We start from the raw sequence: 17,500 nt of genomic DNA on the forward strand, positions 1-17,500 counted from the left end.
TGATGAAAATAAAGATGGAAATGAAGAATATGATGATGATGATGATGATGATGATGATGATGATGATGATGATGATGATGATGATGATGATGATGATGTCAAGGAAGATCATTTTTTCTTGGTTCTAATGATAAGATGTTTATGACAGAAATATCCATATTTCTGTTTATAAAAGTGGCCAAATGATATTAAATGTTTTATAAGAAAAAGTTAATACAATAAAAACATGTTACTTCACTTCAATATACAATCACATAAGAAAATAATAACATTTCTAACATTTATTTAGAAAAATAAAGTTTTTACAAAGTAGATTTTTGCCTTACTGAGAATCTAGTCTCTCTGTCCGCATCGTCAGTAAGAGGTTTCTTGAGATAAATGTTACCAGTTTGCTCAATGATGTAGAAATAGTCCAGGGCCTTGTTGCTATTGGCAGTGCCGAAGGACAACAATCTGTATCTCAGAACATCCTGGAAAGATAAAGTGATAAAGACATGGGTGGGGGAGGATGTGATTACATTAACAGGATAGTTGCCGTAGAACCTGATAGCTTTTAAAAGCAATTTAACTTAATGTTTGTTAAAACTGTATCTGACATGAAAGAACATATCATTTAAAACATATGAACACCTTTAAATAAAATTTCTTTGTAGAAGCATAAAAGGAGAATAGACGGCAATTTTTACACGGTTGCATTGATGTACAATTCATTAGGTCTGGCTCGTTGGGTATTTTTTCTTTCTGTTTTTTTTTCAAATTGATTTTATGAAGACAAGAAGACACAAGGTTCTGAGCAACTACAGTGATGGACAGAATGCTATCAATTTTATCATCAGACAGAAGAGTAGATCCTAATTTACTATGTTGTGTAAACCTGAAAATGATTCAACAATGACTGTATACATGGTAAATCTGTTCTATAGTATATATTTGAAACTAACCTGATCCGGATCGACAGCAGAGACTTGCACCACGCTGTTTCCTAGACTGTAGGTCTCAGGAATAACAGCACTATATGGGTCGTTGATGAAGGCTGGGGCACTGGGGTTGCGAGTAACAAAGATATCGACAGTAGATGTAGCAATGTTGTTCGGGGAGGAATCATCATAAGCAATCACACGGAGCTGAAGGTTGAGAGGAGAGAGGAAGGGTGAAGTAAAGTTGCATTATAATAGTGAAAAAATATGAATAATAAGGACGCTTATAATAGAGAGAATATCCAATTTCCGGCCTTACTCAGTACTACATGCAATGCTCCAAATAATCTGAAACATTACACATTTGAATGATAAAATATATGTCAACTTACTGATTTGAGTAATTATTTAACAATTTTAAAACTCTGTGAACAAACTAAGAATCTACTTTATTGATCAAATTAAAACTAATCATGAATATTTTAATAAATAAAAATACTAATCAATATTTAATCTGCAAAGCCAAGAAAAAGCAACTTACAGTGTATGATGAAGCCAAGTCTTCCCTCAAGTTGTTCTTTATAAATATGCCTCCAGTGCTAGAATCCACTCCAAAGTACAAAGTGGCTTGGAAGTCACCAATGGCACTATAAACAATTTCACCCTTTAAAAAAAACGGATTGTAATTTCATTTATTTCAAAATAAAATTTACACTAAATATTTTCAAAAATTCTTTTAATGCTAAAACAACTTTTTTAAAAATTCCTTTAAAATTGCTATTCATACAACATTCAGGAACTTAATTATTGTGCTAAGTAAGAAAATTAAATGATGTTTATGACAATATAATATTATTGAAAACTAACATTAATGCAATGCATAATTGAATGAGAGTATTTTAAAAATGCATAGAGTAAGTTTTCTCTAATTCTTAATTCCATTCCATAACTACCAAAGCTTTATTACCTTCAAATCAGCATCCTCAGCAGTGACACGGTAAAACGTGCTACCGATTGCAGCTGTCTCAACAACACCAGTGGAGTATGGCAAACTGATGAACACAGGTGGAGTCTCATCTCTCAGAACAGTGACAAGCACGTTGGCTGAGGCCACACGTTCTGGGTTGCTCTGATCTGAAGCCTGAACACTAAACTGTTGACAGAATTAAATAAAAAGGAATAGAATTTGATAGCAAATTCTCCTTTCAAATATCCCAAATAAATACAGTGTTCAATATAATTGGACATCTGGGTGAACATTTTTTAATTGAACATATGTTTTGAAGATTAAACTAAAAGCATAGCTTAAAGATCGGAAAATCATGGTTTATAATTACTGCATACATGAATGCACCATTTTGATACCTGTGAAGAGCTCTACGTATTTTAAAGAGAGATTAATAAAAAAAGAACTTGACACCTCAATCATCATATCTCCTCAAATAAATGACATTGTCAGTTTTATAAATAAAGACATTTGAAATTGGAAAAAAAAGTCAAAATTACAAACCCTGAATTGACTAGTTGTTGTTTGAGTGAATGGTGTCTTCAAAGAAATGAAGCCAGTGTCTGTGTTCAAGAAGAAGTATTCATCATCAATAGGGTCTCCAATCAACGTGTACTTGATGATATCCTAGAGAAGAAACAAGAGAGAAATTTTTAAGAAATGCTTTATATATCATTTAAATGTAAACAAAAATAATGAGAAGTAAAACCAACAGTGATTAAAGTTTTAAAAATAATTCTTGTATAAAGCAAGACGACCCAATCACTATTATGTACATCAAAGTGATACTAAGCTGCTAGATGCTGTGGCCTGTAAAAAGAAATAAACTAAAATGAATATAACAGCTTCTAAAAATAACAAAATACCAAACACAGACCGTTTTGGGCTCAAAACCCTTCATCAGCCAACAAAAAAACAACAATTAAAACATTAATACATTACTTTAAAAACGAAACATATGGACGGCCTAGAAAAAAAGAAGCACATCCTTTCTGTTACAAGATCTCGGAATGAAAACAAAAGAATTTGTTCTCTAGGTAACTAAGGGTGTGCAGAATTGAGCAGAATAGTAAACTACGCATAAAATTTGCTCTTATATTCATTTATGTTTATTATTATTATATTTATCCTTATGAAATCTCTAAATTCAAAAGCTTCTTACAAAGGGATCCTGGTCTGTGGCATTAACATCTACAATTCCTGAGCCAATGCGAAGATCCTCTGACACAACACGCTCATAGCTCGGTGGGAAGAAGATTGGTCCATTGGGATTGAGGTTGACAAAGATGGTGGCTGTGGCTGTAGCAATCACCTCAGGATACACAGTGTCAAAGGCAATGATTCGCAACTGAAATGGAACCAAACAATAAATAAATAACAGGTTATGGAAAATTGTAACCAACCAAGTTAACTCATGAAAGATGAAATTTCCATCCTCTTTTATCTTAAACCCTAATCTCTATTTCTTTTTTTTTGTTCATTTGTATTTTAAAGATTAACAGCACTCTTGAAATAAACAAAGTGTAAAAATATCAGACTGTTTATTTAATACTAATAATAAAATAACATATACTCTTTTTGATATAATATCATGATTGAATAACAAAAAGTTAGTTTGTGACAGAATAAAAAGGACTGTATTTACTAATAGGCAGTGACAAAAATAAAAACTGATCAAACTTACGAAGTATGTGTTAGTCTTGAGGCTGTCCAGGCCAAGTTGAGTCTTGACAAAAATGTTGCCGCTGACTTGGTCAATGTCAAAGAAGGTAGGGGCTGGATAGTCACCAATGACACCATACCGGATCTCACCCTTGGTAAACAAAGAATAGTATACATAGAATTAATATTCTTAAAAGCAAAGTAAAATTGTGTGCGCATACTTGTCCCTCAATAATATATTCAATAAAACATAGAAAATTCAATTGTGAAAATTATATTTCATTAACATTGCAATAAAATAGGGAGAAAAATTTATCAAAGTTATGAATTTATTACTTGCTCTAGTGACGCGTTTTATTGCATATTTTTTGGCCAATGGTGGTAAGAAATTTGATTAAATTCAAAACCAGTCAATGTTTACCTGTAAATCAGCGTCATTAGCTCTGGCTCTGATGACGGTGGTGTTGACAGCAATTGTCCTCTGGACAGTGGTCCTGTACGGTTCTTGCTCAAACACTGGTGGTGCCTGGTTACGGATGATGTTGATGATGGCAAGAGTTTGGCCTGTCTGCTCAGGGACGCCCTGGTCTCTGGCCCTGATGTTAAGCTAAGAATGGAATACCAAAAAAATTGAGTCTTACTTTCAAGTATGTTTTTAGATTATTTTGTGTGTGTGTGTGTGTGTGTGTGTGTGTGTGTGTGTGTCAAAATATAAGTAATTCATTTAGGCGAGGTCAATTGACAAGTTGTATATAACATTTAAATCACTTTGAGAAAAAACATCCATATATCATTAAACCTATTTGAAATATTAAGATATTTATAAAACTTGTAATTCCATAGCTCAATGAAAATATAATAAAATGATATCGTATACAGTATTCCATACCTGGTCAGTGGTTTGGGTTCCAGTAGTCAATGGTTTCTTCAATGAAATAACACCGGTGTCAGGGTTGAGGTAGTAATATTCTAAAGCACGAGGGTTGCCAGTCAGTTCGTACTTCACAATGTCCTGGAATCAAACACAGTTTAAGATACAAATATTTTTCATGTTCATTATAATGGCACTGATAAAACATTCATTAATGTACTTGCATGTATCAGCAAAGACACAAAGAAGCACGCACATAGATACAGACAGACATACTTATTCATCGGCAGTAATACATCAATAGTAATACCAGCCTGATTAAGTCAGTCACCTTATTTAAAGAGTATTTTTTAATAAAACAAAAAAAAAAAAACCAAGAAGAAGAAGAAGAAGTCCATACATAACACAACCATACGAGACCTAGGCACATCCTAATTTTTAGTATAAATTAAATCTTGATAAAAACCTATCATAAAAATTGATAGCTTGAAAATTATTGGGTTATGACAAAAGAAACAGAAAAAAGAGATGACTTGAAAATAAAATCACAGCACAACATATTATTTAAGTGTTAGAATCAAGTCAATTTTAAAAAATGGAAAATCCAACGTTGTACAAAATAAATATTTACTTACGCCATCTCCATCGGTGGCAACAACTTGAGTAATGTTGATACCAAGAGTATATGTGTCAGGGATGGTGGCAACGTACTGTGGAAGTCTGAACACAGGTGCTGATGGATTACGCAGGATGTTGATGGTGACAATGGCGGTGTCACGTGAGTTGGGATAAACTGAATCATAAACAATGACACTCAACTGAAATGAAAACAACAGAGTGGAGCAAACAGTGAGTCATTTTGTCAATCATTTATCGTCAAGAATGTTTACAGTATTAAATTTACAGATCCATGTGTATGTTGATTTTATTCCACAAAGATATTTCAGTTACATATCTTTCCAATATAATTTCCGGATTCTTCCCATAGTTGCCAAAATACCTGTCCAATATAAAACATTTATTGCTCTAAAACAATTTTTTAAAAAGTAGAGTCAATTAAATTCAATATGCTAAAAAAGAAGATGATAAATGAAAATCAAAAACAAAACAAGACAAGAAAATGTTGGAAGCACACTTATCTAAGCTAATAATATTTCAAAGCTAATAATGAAAATATTTGAGAATCTAGATAAGTATCATTTCAATTATAAACTACATTACTGAATGAGTTTTTCAAACTTACCGTGTAGGTGGTTCCCCTGTCGAAGATGAGACCCTCCCGATCTGTGAGAGTTACAATGCCAGTCGTTTTATTGACGGAGAAGAAGGCAGTGGCAACACTGTTACCAATAGCTTCAAATTGCAGTTCTCCCTGAAGGATTGAAATCATAATTTTAAAAAAAGACCATAACAACCTTCAATTTCAAACAATTGTTAATAAATTCTACTCCACATTTTCCAACCACAACCGACTTTGTCTCCATAAGAGGCGACACTTTTAGAAGATATGCATTTTTGGTGCCTATCAGTCTCTCAGTTTCTAAATTAATTATCAAAAATCAAGTCACAAAACATTAAAATAAATTATTCTGTCTTGGTTTCTGCAGTTCTTGAAAATATATTTTTTGTCTTATCCTGACATTCGACATAAAAACAAAAAAGTCTCGAAGTAGTCACAGACAATTAAAGTTTTATCTTGTATTATTGGTCTATTGTCTCAGTTACATCAAGTAAAATGGAATAAAACCACACACCCCCTTAAAAAAGGGAGGCACTGTATAAGTCGAATAGGAAAGCCTGTCTAGTCTAAATGTTAAAGACGTTAAATCAGATACATTGATATTTTAAAAAAAATTAAAATGAAAACCAACCCTCAAGTCCTGGTCGGTAGCTGAGGTCCTGTAAACAACAGCACCATTCTGGGTCTGCAGCGAGACGGAAGCAGCATATGGATCATTGATGAATCGAGGAGCAAACTGATCATGAATGACAACAATGGTCACGTTGGATAAGGCAAATCTTTCTGGCACTCTCTGATCTCCTGCTCTGACCTCAAACTGGTTTTAAGATTAAGAGGAAAAAATGGAAACATAAAAAAATCAAGTTAAAAGTGCTTTGAATATATTTAATTAAGCGATATCAAACAAGCTGTTTTGAAACAACAACATTATGATAGAAGTAAACTTGATTGCAAATAAGAAAAACAGATTAAAAGAGATTAAAACATGGCACTCTAGCAAAAGGACCAGCGGAGATCTCGTTCAATTGAGGATATTCCTGACATCTCTGCTGTCCATTCAGATATTTTTGGGCAGATGGTTAAGTTAGATCTGGTGGAAAGTACTTTGCATTCTAACTAAAGTATAGCATGCATTCGTTATTTTAGATTTAACACAACATAACCCGGGATAAACTTCAGCTTTACAGATTTTTGGGGTTCTCTAGGACTACTTTTTGAGTATAAAACTAATATGAAAAAAGTAAAGCTGAAAACTTACTCTGATAACATCAAAAGGTACGAGATTGACTTTAGTTGAGATCTGTCCACTTCTAGGGTTGAGGAAGACCAAGTCGGAGAATTTATCGTTGGCAGTATCCCTAATGCTGTAGTCAATAATATCCTGAAGAGATTATTTTTTAAACAAAAATAAAGTAAATTAGATATATCAGAAATATGTAACTTGTATCATACCATGGCATCATTTAAATTATTGAGACAGACAAAGACCACCCAAAAAGGATCAGCATCAAGTATTAGCAGACCCCCCAGCTGAATCCTGCAAATCACTGAAAGTTTATAATCTACCATATGAAAGCACAATACGAAATTTTTCGCTTAATCAAATTATATGGCTACATTAAGAAAAAAAACCTATTTTAAAACTCGGAGACAAATAAAAAAGGGATAAAAAGTGTTACCCCATCAGCATCAACTGCAGTGACAGTGACGACCACCGTTCCAATCTGAGTGGTATCCTGGACTGAAACAGCGTAGTTGTTGGAGGAGAAGATTGGTCCATTCTCATTACGGACAACTGTGATGTTCACCAATGCACTGGCAGACTGGATGCTAATGCCAGTATCACTTGTAGCCTCAACCAAAAGCTGTTATAATCAGAGGAAAGCATTACTTTTGAATGTTAAGAAATATTACTATATTAATAATAATAATAAGAATATGAATATGATAATCATAGATATAGCAACCACAAATAGTTATGATGATGATGATGATGATGATGATGATGATGATGATGATGATGATGATGATGATGATGATGATAATGATGATGATGATGATGATATAAATGATATACGTTCTCAATAATATCATCTTAAGAGTTTAAACTCTATCACCTCCCTTTTCTTCTCTTCCTCAGCTCGCTCTCTATAAAAGAATAAGTGGCTGATGTCTCAAAGCACGAAAATTAGCATATTTAAAACTCAAAACCCTTTTTCAGCACAGTTTGATACAGTTGTTAATTTAATACAGACCTGGTAGAAAGTGAGTCTAGCTGGATCTGTTCTGAGGTCTGTAACAACAGAAACAGCACCACTGGTACGGTCAACATCGAAGTAAGATGGAGCTGGATTGTATCCCAAAACACGATATGTTGGGCTCTGAAAAAAAATTTGTAAAAAAAATAGTTAAAGAATGGAGAGCAATGGTTGAATAAAAATACTTAACAAAAAATAAAAACAATGATGTCAACTTTTGTTCTCAGACTAAAATATGTCAAATGGAACGATTTCTATGGTATCAGATAAAATAAGATTTTGCTCAGTCAACATTGTTGCAAAGAGAAAAGAAGACTGTAATAAATCAGCGTTCTAATCAAACGTGTAAGAAAATGGGCATTTTCTGTCAGTACATGAATTAACTCTGGATACAGGTGCCTTACCAGAGATTAATTATGCCTATTGAAAACTAATTTAATTCAATTTTTCTTTTTCGGTAAAAAAAATATTCAAATATTCCATATCTTTTTTCATTTGAGAAACATGAGAAATATCATGCAAATCGAACTACCATATTGTCAATTTGTGAAGAAATGTAAACATAATAGTCGCGTCTCTCTCTAATCCAGAACTCATCAATCTGAATGTCTCCATTATCTGCAGACTGGAGACGGATTTTTTTCTTCTTTATTTGTACAATTAAGGGACTGATTCCACTATCTGTATGTCTCTGTAATCTGGATGAAAAGCTGGGAATGGAGTTGTCCGGATTAGAGAGACATGACTGTATATTCATTTAAGAAAGATCTTTCAATTTATTTTAACCCTTTACTAGCGCAATTCAAAAAAACTATAACCCCATCATCTCTCTTCACTTTTATTTTTCACTTCAATAGTAGCAACAAGAATGTGGTTTGGGCTAAGTCTCGTTGCTATAGCTGCTCTCTTAGTAAAAACCATTATATCTAGCAGTAATACCAAGAAAATGAATGGAACAATTATGATTTGAAAGAGATTCAATCTAATGATTTACAGGTCTATATTTAAACTATTACAGATTTCCATATAAACTTAACAATCAACTGGTAACACTCACTCCTGGCTGAGCTCTGGTAGTGAGAATGAATCTGTTGACATTGACGTTTTCACTGATGGTGACAGCATAGCTGGGTAGAGTGAAGGCAAGGCGACCAGTCTCACGTCTAATAGTAACTTCTACATAAGTTGAGTCAGATCTGGATGGGGTTCCACCATCAACAGCAAGCACTCGAATCTAAAAAAGATGAAAACATGAAGTTAGATTTTTTGTCTCACAACATCAAAATAAAAATAATAAATAATAGAATAAAATAAAGACAAAAGTACGGGGGTGAAGATGATAAGTTTTGGTTTGATAAATAGAGCATTTACATTTACCATTCCATAATGTTTACTCACAATGTTTTGGAATATTATTTTCTCTATGTCCATAACCTGTATACTATAAAAACATCTTTACGACATTTGTACCACGAAGAAGACAATTTTGTTTGAAACCAATGGACTGGTCTAATTTGTTCCAAAAGGGTGGAATAAATTTGTGTAAAACGCCTCTCCAAAGGGCTTAAAACCTAAACATGGATTTGAAATCAGAATCATTGTCTTAAATCAAAGTTAGCCGAACAGATTAACATTATATTCTACAGACACAAGGAGCTGTGCAAATAATGAATAACAAAAAAACCCCAACTTAAATTAAGAAAAATAAGAAATTCAAAACAAAAATAACATGATTTAGTGGAAGTCGAATATGAATTGAAATGAAAGGAAGCTTTTTTGTTGTTCTGAATTCTAGATAAAAGGAATCAATACGAGACTTTAATACTTTTACATGCATTTTATTTCATTGTCGTTTTTTTTTGTTTGTATATACGAGGGTGAGTCTTAAAGTAATGGAACAAATTTCCTAATGAGTTCATTTTCTTTTCATGTGACGTCATATTTGGCTCAATTGAACACTTACACATGTTCTCTTTAAATAAAAAGTTAAAAATTTTAATTCTGTCAAATTTTGACAAAGTTATGAAAATTCAACATTGCTGCCCCCATGGATGTCCATCAGCGACAGAAAGCTGTCATTAAATTTCTTGTTATCGAACAAGAAACTTCAAGTAACATTTTTATGCATTGGCAAAGCATATAAAACTCGGCATTTTGTAGAGGTAGTGTTTTAGGTGGGTTAAACCTGAGTCAAAGAGACAATCATTCAATCATTGAAATGGCGATACCCCTCTTCCCCAAAGGCCAAAAACGTCAAAGCTGAGAAATCAGCTGGGAAAATTATGCCAACAGTGTTTTGGGACATTAGAGGTGTAATCCTCGTTGATTTCCTACCACAGGGAGCCACAGTCAACTCTGAACGGTAGAAATAGACCTTGAAGCAACTGAAAACAGAAATTCATTGAGTTAGACCGGCTTTGGAGATGAAACGAGTATTGTTTCTTCATGAAAATACCCTTCCAGACACAAGTGCATGAAAAGGGAGGTAATCGCATCATTTTGATGGATAACGCTGTCTCACCTTCCTTATAGATTCAACAGACTTGATACTTACGGACTTTCATCTTTTTTGGTGCACTGAAGGAGGCAATGAGGGGACATCACATAGAAGATGACGAAGAAGGCAAGACAGAAGTGAAAAATTGGCTCAAAGTTCAGTTAACTCAGTTTTACGAGGCCAGGATACATGACCTTACAAAAAGGTGGACAGTGAGTATTGAGAGAGACGGAGACTATGTTGAGAAGCAGCATTCTACTCGGTTAATTCAAGCTTTAATTTGAAGTATAATGCATGGTATTGATTTAATTTGTTTTAAAGTAATAAGCAGATTCGCATTACTTTTTGACTCACCCTAGTATTTAATGTGATTGAAAATATTATGCAAGCTCCATTTCCTTACCCTGAATAAGTTGATGTTAATGTTCTGAACAGATTTAAGCAGGGTCACCTCGGCAGTGTTGGGGTTGACAAAGAAAAATTCAGCAGCTCTATCATCACCAATGATGGAGTAGGTCACTACATTGTCTGGTGCCTAAATTAAAATTTTAAAAAATATATTAAAGGGTAGGCAAATTGATTTATATGCCTATTGTAATAAACAGTATCATTATTATTATTATTATTATTATTATTATTATTATTATTATTATTATTATTATTATTATTATTATTATTTCATTATTATTATTATTATTGATGATGATGATGATGATGATGATGATGATGATGATGATGATGATGATAATAATGATAATAATAATAATAATAATAATAATATAATAATAATAATAATAATAATAATAATAATAATAATAATAATAATAATAATAATAATAATAATAATAATAATAATAATACGAAGAAGAAGAAGACGATGAAGAAGAAGAAGAAGAAGAAGAAGAAGAAGAAGAAGAAGAAGAAGAAGAAGAAGAAGAAGAAGAAGAAGAAGAAGAAGAAGAAGAAGAAGAAGAAGAAGATCATCGTGATCATCAACAACAACAACAACAATAACAAAAAACAGTAGAAATAATGAACTTTTCGCACACTTTGCTCTCTATAACAGACAATGAGAAAGCTCGTGGTCATATAAAAAGAAAACAGGCCATAAATATGATGTAAAGGTGTAATTGATAAGTCTATCTTTTTTATCCTTTACATAGTTATACATCCACAATTTCAACTGCTATGTACATTGGATATCATCAGATTTTAAACAAATTAAATGAGAGAAAGAACAGTAGGAAGTGGGAGTAATAGAGCTCTGAAGAAGAAAAAAAACAACTTATCATACCGTGGTGTCCTGATCAGGGGCAAACAAACGTGTAATGGCTGTACCAGCAGTAGCAGTTTCTGGGATCTCTACCTCAATGAAGTTAGTATTGTTGAAAACGGGTGGGAACAAGTTCCTGATGACATCAATGGAGACAGTAGCTGTGGCACTCAGACGTGGGAATCCACCATCACGGACCAGGATACGGGCCTTAGTAAGTATTATAATACGGATTAGCGAAGATAATGATGAGAAGCATTTACAAATTACACTAAAATCACAGGCAATTCAGTAGGCTCTAAATTATTATTTAATGAACACAGAAGGTATCAAAAATAAATACTTTTTCTCTTTCTCTGTGTGTGTATGTGTGTTTTCAGTTTAGAGAAAAATGCTTCAGTGATACAATTTTTGATTATACCTTGACGAATAGTCTATTTTTAAAAATTACTTTGCTACTATGTTTTGGTTAAAAAATTATAGGCCACTTAATGAAAATCAAACAGTAAAGACACTATAGCATTACTCACCACGTAACTGATGTCGAAATCTGTAGACAAAACAGCATCTTGCCTCAAAGACAACAAACCAGTTGCAGAATTAACTTCAAAGAATGAAGCTGTGTTTTCGTCACCAATCAACTCAAAGGTCAAAGTATTGAATGGAGCCTGCAATAGATAAGTAAAAATTATCAGTCAAAATGAGGTGATGTTAGAAATAAGACGTAAGTAATTCATCTGAAAATTGATTTTGTGACCAAAAAAAAAGTGAATTTTCCTATTTGAAACATACTTTTTATGAATTTAACGCTTAGAGCATTTACACTTGGATATTCCCAATGGCCGTCGTCTTTCTATGATAATCTGTTGGTGTTATTTTTTTGAAATTAGTGATTGAGCCTATTGAGAAGTAAGGATCAACAGCATATGGTAGACAAAAATTAAAAACTACCGTTTGAGGTAGTGGGATGGCTTAAATGCTACTGCTCTTTCAATGTTTTTATTAAGAAGCGACGGGTGCTATTTTATATAGACAAAGGTTTGATCCCTGTCCCGACCAACTTGGTGTTTGATTTACCTTTAGGCCTAATTGCTCAGTAGACGGGTCACGATAGCTTGATAATTATTGGCTTACTTAAGTTAGATATGTCTGAGAATATTTTGTATGTCCAAGCAAAACATTATTGCCTTTTCAACTCAACAGAGACCAGAAGAAATCTTTGGATTCATGGGTCTTTTGGCTTTATGGCACTACATTTTTGGGATTGTTTTATATTGTCCCATAGGACTACGCCCATAGTGCTGTGTGCTCCTCTAATTTTTTTCTAAACAATATATGTGATAAGACACTTACAACATTATCCCTATCAGTAGCTGTCGTTTGGTAAATGCTTGATCCACCAGGTTGGTTCTGTTGGATCACACGGGTGTAAGGTGTGTTCAAGAATTCTGGTGCAAACTGATTCCTTATAACGGAAATGGTCACATCAGCTGGTTGTGCACTTCGAGTTGGCAGTCCCAGGTCAGTAGCCAGAGCATTGAACTGTTTGATGTAAAAATATTTATATTACATTGATTTTTACTAGAGGGCAGGAAAATTAACTTTAAAAATTGTTTTAAAAGTGTCTGTAATATTAACAACGGCTCCAAATCTAAAATGGAACATTGATATCATTATCCAGTGTTATTTGTTTGCTCTAGCATTCATCTCATCATCAGCATCATCATCATCATCATCATCATCATCATCACCCTCATCATTATCACCATCAGAAGTGGCAGCAGCAGCAACACATCCAACACATTCACTCTCAAAACAATGCCCATTATCATTTTAAAAAACCCAAAAAAAAACCTTCAATAATAATTACAATTTCCAAAATATAATGTCATCATTCTCATACCCTGAAGATGCTGATATTCCTGTTCAAGGTTTCAGCCAGCGACCTCCTGATAAGGATATCACCAGTGACAGAATCAATGGAGAAGTAGAGCTCATCAACAGCATCACCACTCAGAGAATAGCGGACATCATTGTTGGGAGACTGTGGTAAAAATCAAGCACAGTACAGATGATAGTGAGAAATTTATTTAGATATTAAGTCAGATATACTAAATAAAATAGAAAATCAAAGCTGTTAAATATCATGATGATTAATGATTGAACGTTTTGTTATGGTTTAACAAGTTACTTTGATTTGTTTATTTTTTAAATGAACCATTTAAAAAACCCCACTAAAATCCCTACAAATAGAATTTAAATGGATGATTAATAATATCAAGGAATTTAACTTTTAAAAAGATGTTTTAACCATGTTGAGTTATATCATAAGATAAATATCTAGTGTGACACGGAATTCAAAAATTATACTTGGCATTTATACAAAACTAAAAACATGTGATATCTATAAATATAAGCAGAGAAAGCCATATATATGCGCACATTTATCCCTTATACTCACAGTAGTATCGGCATCAGTGGCCGTAACACGGATTCCAATAGCTGAGCCAACGGCTTGAGTCTCCAAGATCTGAATGGAGTAGCTCTGATCAACGAATGCTGGGGCAAATAGATTCCTCTCTACATTGACCACAACTTTAGTGATGTCGCTTCTCCTTGGATTGCCACCGTCTTGTGCTCTAACACGGATCTAAGAAAAGCCAGGCAACAAAACAAGTTCTAAAGACATGACCACTCTTGATAACTATGTAATGAAGCATTATTTCTGTATGAAGTTGTTCTATCAAATTAGATAAAAAGTGAAAAGATAAATGCTTTTTAAAAAGGATGCTGTTAGACAACACCAAGCCTATAAACACATATACAGTGAATAAAGCTTTGTTTTCCTACGGTGAACATGATAAGCACAACTGTTTTGAAAAGTTAAATCACCTATCTATCAATTTGATAATTTGTTATACATTGTATACATGGCATTTAAATCCTCATATAACGATTGTTTTCAAAGCTCCCTTTACCTTCGCTTAATGATTAGGATAATACATTGTTGTCATATAAGACATGAGAAAATAATGCTCAAGCACTTTTGATGAACAATTAATTTTTACACTTACAATGTATTTGTCAGTAGGATCTGAAGCAATAGACTGTGCTATGCTGATGGCTCCAGTAGCAGAGTTGATAGAGAAATATGATGGCGCAGCATCATCTCCAATGATATCATATGACACGGTGTTGTAGGGAGCCTGGAGAAGAAAAGAACACATTGAAATAACAGTTTGAGAAAACCATTATACCAATCCCAGAACAATTTCTGTTCTTAACAAGTCATGCATATAAAAGGTTAGATTATGTTTTCATATGAATGAGAATCAACTAATAGTATTATTTAAAGGAAAAAGCAATTACCAAAACAAAAACACACATTGACATACACACAAACAACATCCCAGCCACCGCCCCCTAAAAAACCCAAAAGAAAATAATGTAAAAAATCTAATATGCGAATTATGCATGTATTATAAATGTGATAACGTAATTCAACACAAGTTTGTTCAATTTTTTTTTTTGGTTTGAAATGAGAGTGCATGATTGTTCATTATAAAGTAATATTCTCCTTCATTTATGATTTTTTTTTTCTTTGAAGAATTTTACAACACAGAAACCATATTAAGAAAATAGAATGTTATCAATAAAACTAGCATTTGTAATAAACATAATAAGAAGCTTATTTCACTTATGTGTTGGTATTAATCTCTGATTTTCATTTCTAAAAAAGGTTATGTGATCGATGTCTGGTGAATTATATTTCAATATAATTGTTTCAATATTTTTACCTGGACATCTGAATCTGTAGCCCGGACAGAGATTACGTTGGTTCCAGGGAATGAGTTTTGGCTGAGTTGGGTGGTGTAAGGGTCTTGTTCAAAGATTGGAGGATTTTGATTTCTGATCACATTCACAATGACAGTGGCAGTTTGACTGGTCAGTCTTGGGGAACCGTTGTCGGAGGCCACAACTCGGAACTGGAATTATCATATGCAAATTGTAATTCAGTTACCATAAAAGATAATTTTTCATAAACAAATCCATTTCCTGTAGTATCAATAACTCCTTGGTTTTATTTATTATTTGTCATATACTGAATGAAAAAATGGTGTAATTTGCCAAAACTCTTCCGTTCAATGTGGGGTGAGATCAGTTATATATCTATGTGAAGAGAAAAAGTATGTTGCTTATTTGATAAAATGAATAGTATTTCTGTCAAGGAAAATAGTCTGCAATTCAATCTGAAGTTGGGAATGGCTGATTTAAAAAATGATGCTCCTTCCCACTCTCATATTTTTATCTGCTTAATCCTTTATATTTGGCATATTCATTTTGAGGTTAAAATTTTCTTTCAAGAGGACCAATGGTGCAATAAAACATAATATTATCGTTGGTTTTCTTATTGCACCTATTCTTCTCATTAAATACTGTCATTTCAATAATAATAATATAATCTTTATTGTCCAAAGAATGGCAATTCGTCATTTGGTTTACAATGTTTGCAATTAAAAATACAAGACATAGATAATAATACACTAATATAATAAAAATAAACATAAATAACATATAATACATTACATATAAATACAAATAATCATAAAATAAAATAAACATCAAAATGATAAATGATATAAACATAAAAATGAAGAGGACGCATCATAACAGTTTCGAAAACCCACACTCACACGCACACCACCATACACCAGTACACACACACACACCACTACACACACACACACACACACACACACACACACACACACACACAGGTACGAGCATAAAAGCTTGGAAAGTTGTAGAGGTATAACATTGACAGCAATGGTCTTCTACACTGTGGTCCATAAGTTCTGTCCAATATTTGATGTGTATTAATTTTCACCAATGCTGTTTTACACGTTTTCCTTAGTTCCATGAGTTTCCTAGGCATGTCGGGGGGGGGGGGGGGTGGAAATGCATGGTTTTAATGATATTTGCCTGACACAAATGTATAAATTTACTGAAGATGCATTACCTCATATCTGTTGACAACAGTTCCAATGAGAGAGCTTCTTAGGAAGATGTCACCAGTGTTTCCATTAATGGTAAAGAGATTAGCGGTGTTGTTGATAGCAGAAGATGAGATCTGGTACACAACCACGTTGTTGGGGCTCTGTAATGGAAACATGATCAGATGGTTATATATTATTTATCTTTTATGAACATTTTGACCAAAGTGATTGTACTTTGATATTGGTATGCTTCATCCCTTGATGAGCTGTAGTTGAAATGTGTTTGTTTGACCTCTAATTTCAATTTTTTTCTGATAACTTAGTAGTATGCAAAAAATCAATTTCTAGAGAAAACTATTTTACTGGAGACTGAAATAGTCATGCAGTACAACTGATGTACAAATACCTCATTGAGAAATTTGACATTTTCTAACTTAGCCAACTGATTTTCCTATATAGCTAGTAGTGTATGGGTCATTTGTCTGCTTTTTGTCTTTCCCTTAATCTAATTAGACTACAATCTTATACTTCACATGGTAACAACCGACTTTTTTATCATCAGTTTAATAGTGTGAAATAAATAAATATCTTCAGTTAGGTTTTTCTTTTTAATATTGCAGATAAATATACCAAGAACATATCTCTTTAAAATGTTTATGGAAAATAATGGACTACCTGAAAAATATAAAATTTATCAGGCGACATAGATTTTAAAAAACATGCAAAATCAAGAATTTAGCTCTTACACTGATATCACTGTCTGTTGCAATCACTCGAAG

The 17,500-nt window shown here is 33.1% G+C and overlaps 1 protein-coding gene across 2 annotated transcripts in view; it reads right to left on the minus strand.

The window, feature by feature from the left end:
• Positions 1–17,500, minus strand: part of LOC144972926 (uncharacterized) — a 148,083-nt gene that overhangs the window by 57,832 nt on the left and 72,751 nt on the right. For both annotated transcript variants that reach the window (XM_078914752.1, XM_078914751.1), the window contains 26 exons: positions 17,468–17,500; positions 16,745–16,882; positions 15,522–15,710; positions 14,799–14,930; positions 14,186–14,374; positions 13,628–13,768; positions 13,078–13,266; positions 12,255–12,392; positions 11,746–11,934; positions 10,855–10,986; positions 9,012–9,188; positions 7,952–8,077; positions 7,376–7,561; positions 6,955–7,077; positions 6,328–6,513; positions 5,700–5,828; positions 5,092–5,274; positions 4,475–4,597; positions 4,007–4,192; positions 3,608–3,736; positions 3,086–3,271; positions 2,428–2,550; positions 1,885–2,070; positions 1,459–1,581; positions 942–1,124; positions 327–470 (listed from right to left, as the gene is read on the minus strand). The exon at positions 17,468–17,500 is cut by the window's right edge and continues 162 nt beyond it. In XM_078914752.1, coding sequence (XP_078770878.1) covers positions 327–470; positions 942–1,124; positions 1,459–1,581; positions 1,885–2,070; positions 2,428–2,550; positions 3,086–3,271; positions 3,608–3,736; positions 4,007–4,192; positions 4,475–4,597; positions 5,092–5,274; positions 5,700–5,828; positions 6,328–6,513; positions 6,955–7,077; positions 7,376–7,561; positions 7,952–8,077; positions 9,012–9,188; positions 10,855–10,986; positions 11,746–11,934; positions 12,255–12,392; positions 13,078–13,266; positions 13,628–13,768; positions 14,186–14,374; positions 14,799–14,930; positions 15,522–15,710; positions 16,745–16,882; positions 17,468–17,500 — 3,963 coding nt within the window. The remainder of the gene's footprint in view (positions 1–326; positions 471–941; positions 1,125–1,458; positions 1,582–1,884; positions 2,071–2,427; positions 2,551–3,085; positions 3,272–3,607; positions 3,737–4,006; positions 4,193–4,474; positions 4,598–5,091; positions 5,275–5,699; positions 5,829–6,327; positions 6,514–6,954; positions 7,078–7,375; positions 7,562–7,951; positions 8,078–9,011; positions 9,189–10,854; positions 10,987–11,745; positions 11,935–12,254; positions 12,393–13,077; positions 13,267–13,627; positions 13,769–14,185; positions 14,375–14,798; positions 14,931–15,521; positions 15,711–16,744; positions 16,883–17,467) is intronic.

The sequence above is a fragment of the Berghia stephanieae genome, chromosome 5 (genome assembly GCF_034508935.2).
Source record: "Berghia stephanieae isolate SIO BIC M18660-M18661 chromosome 5, UCSD_Bste_1.3, whole genome shotgun sequence".
Taxonomy (NCBI): Eukaryota; Metazoa; Mollusca; class Gastropoda; order Nudibranchia; family Aeolidiidae; genus Berghia; species Berghia stephanieae.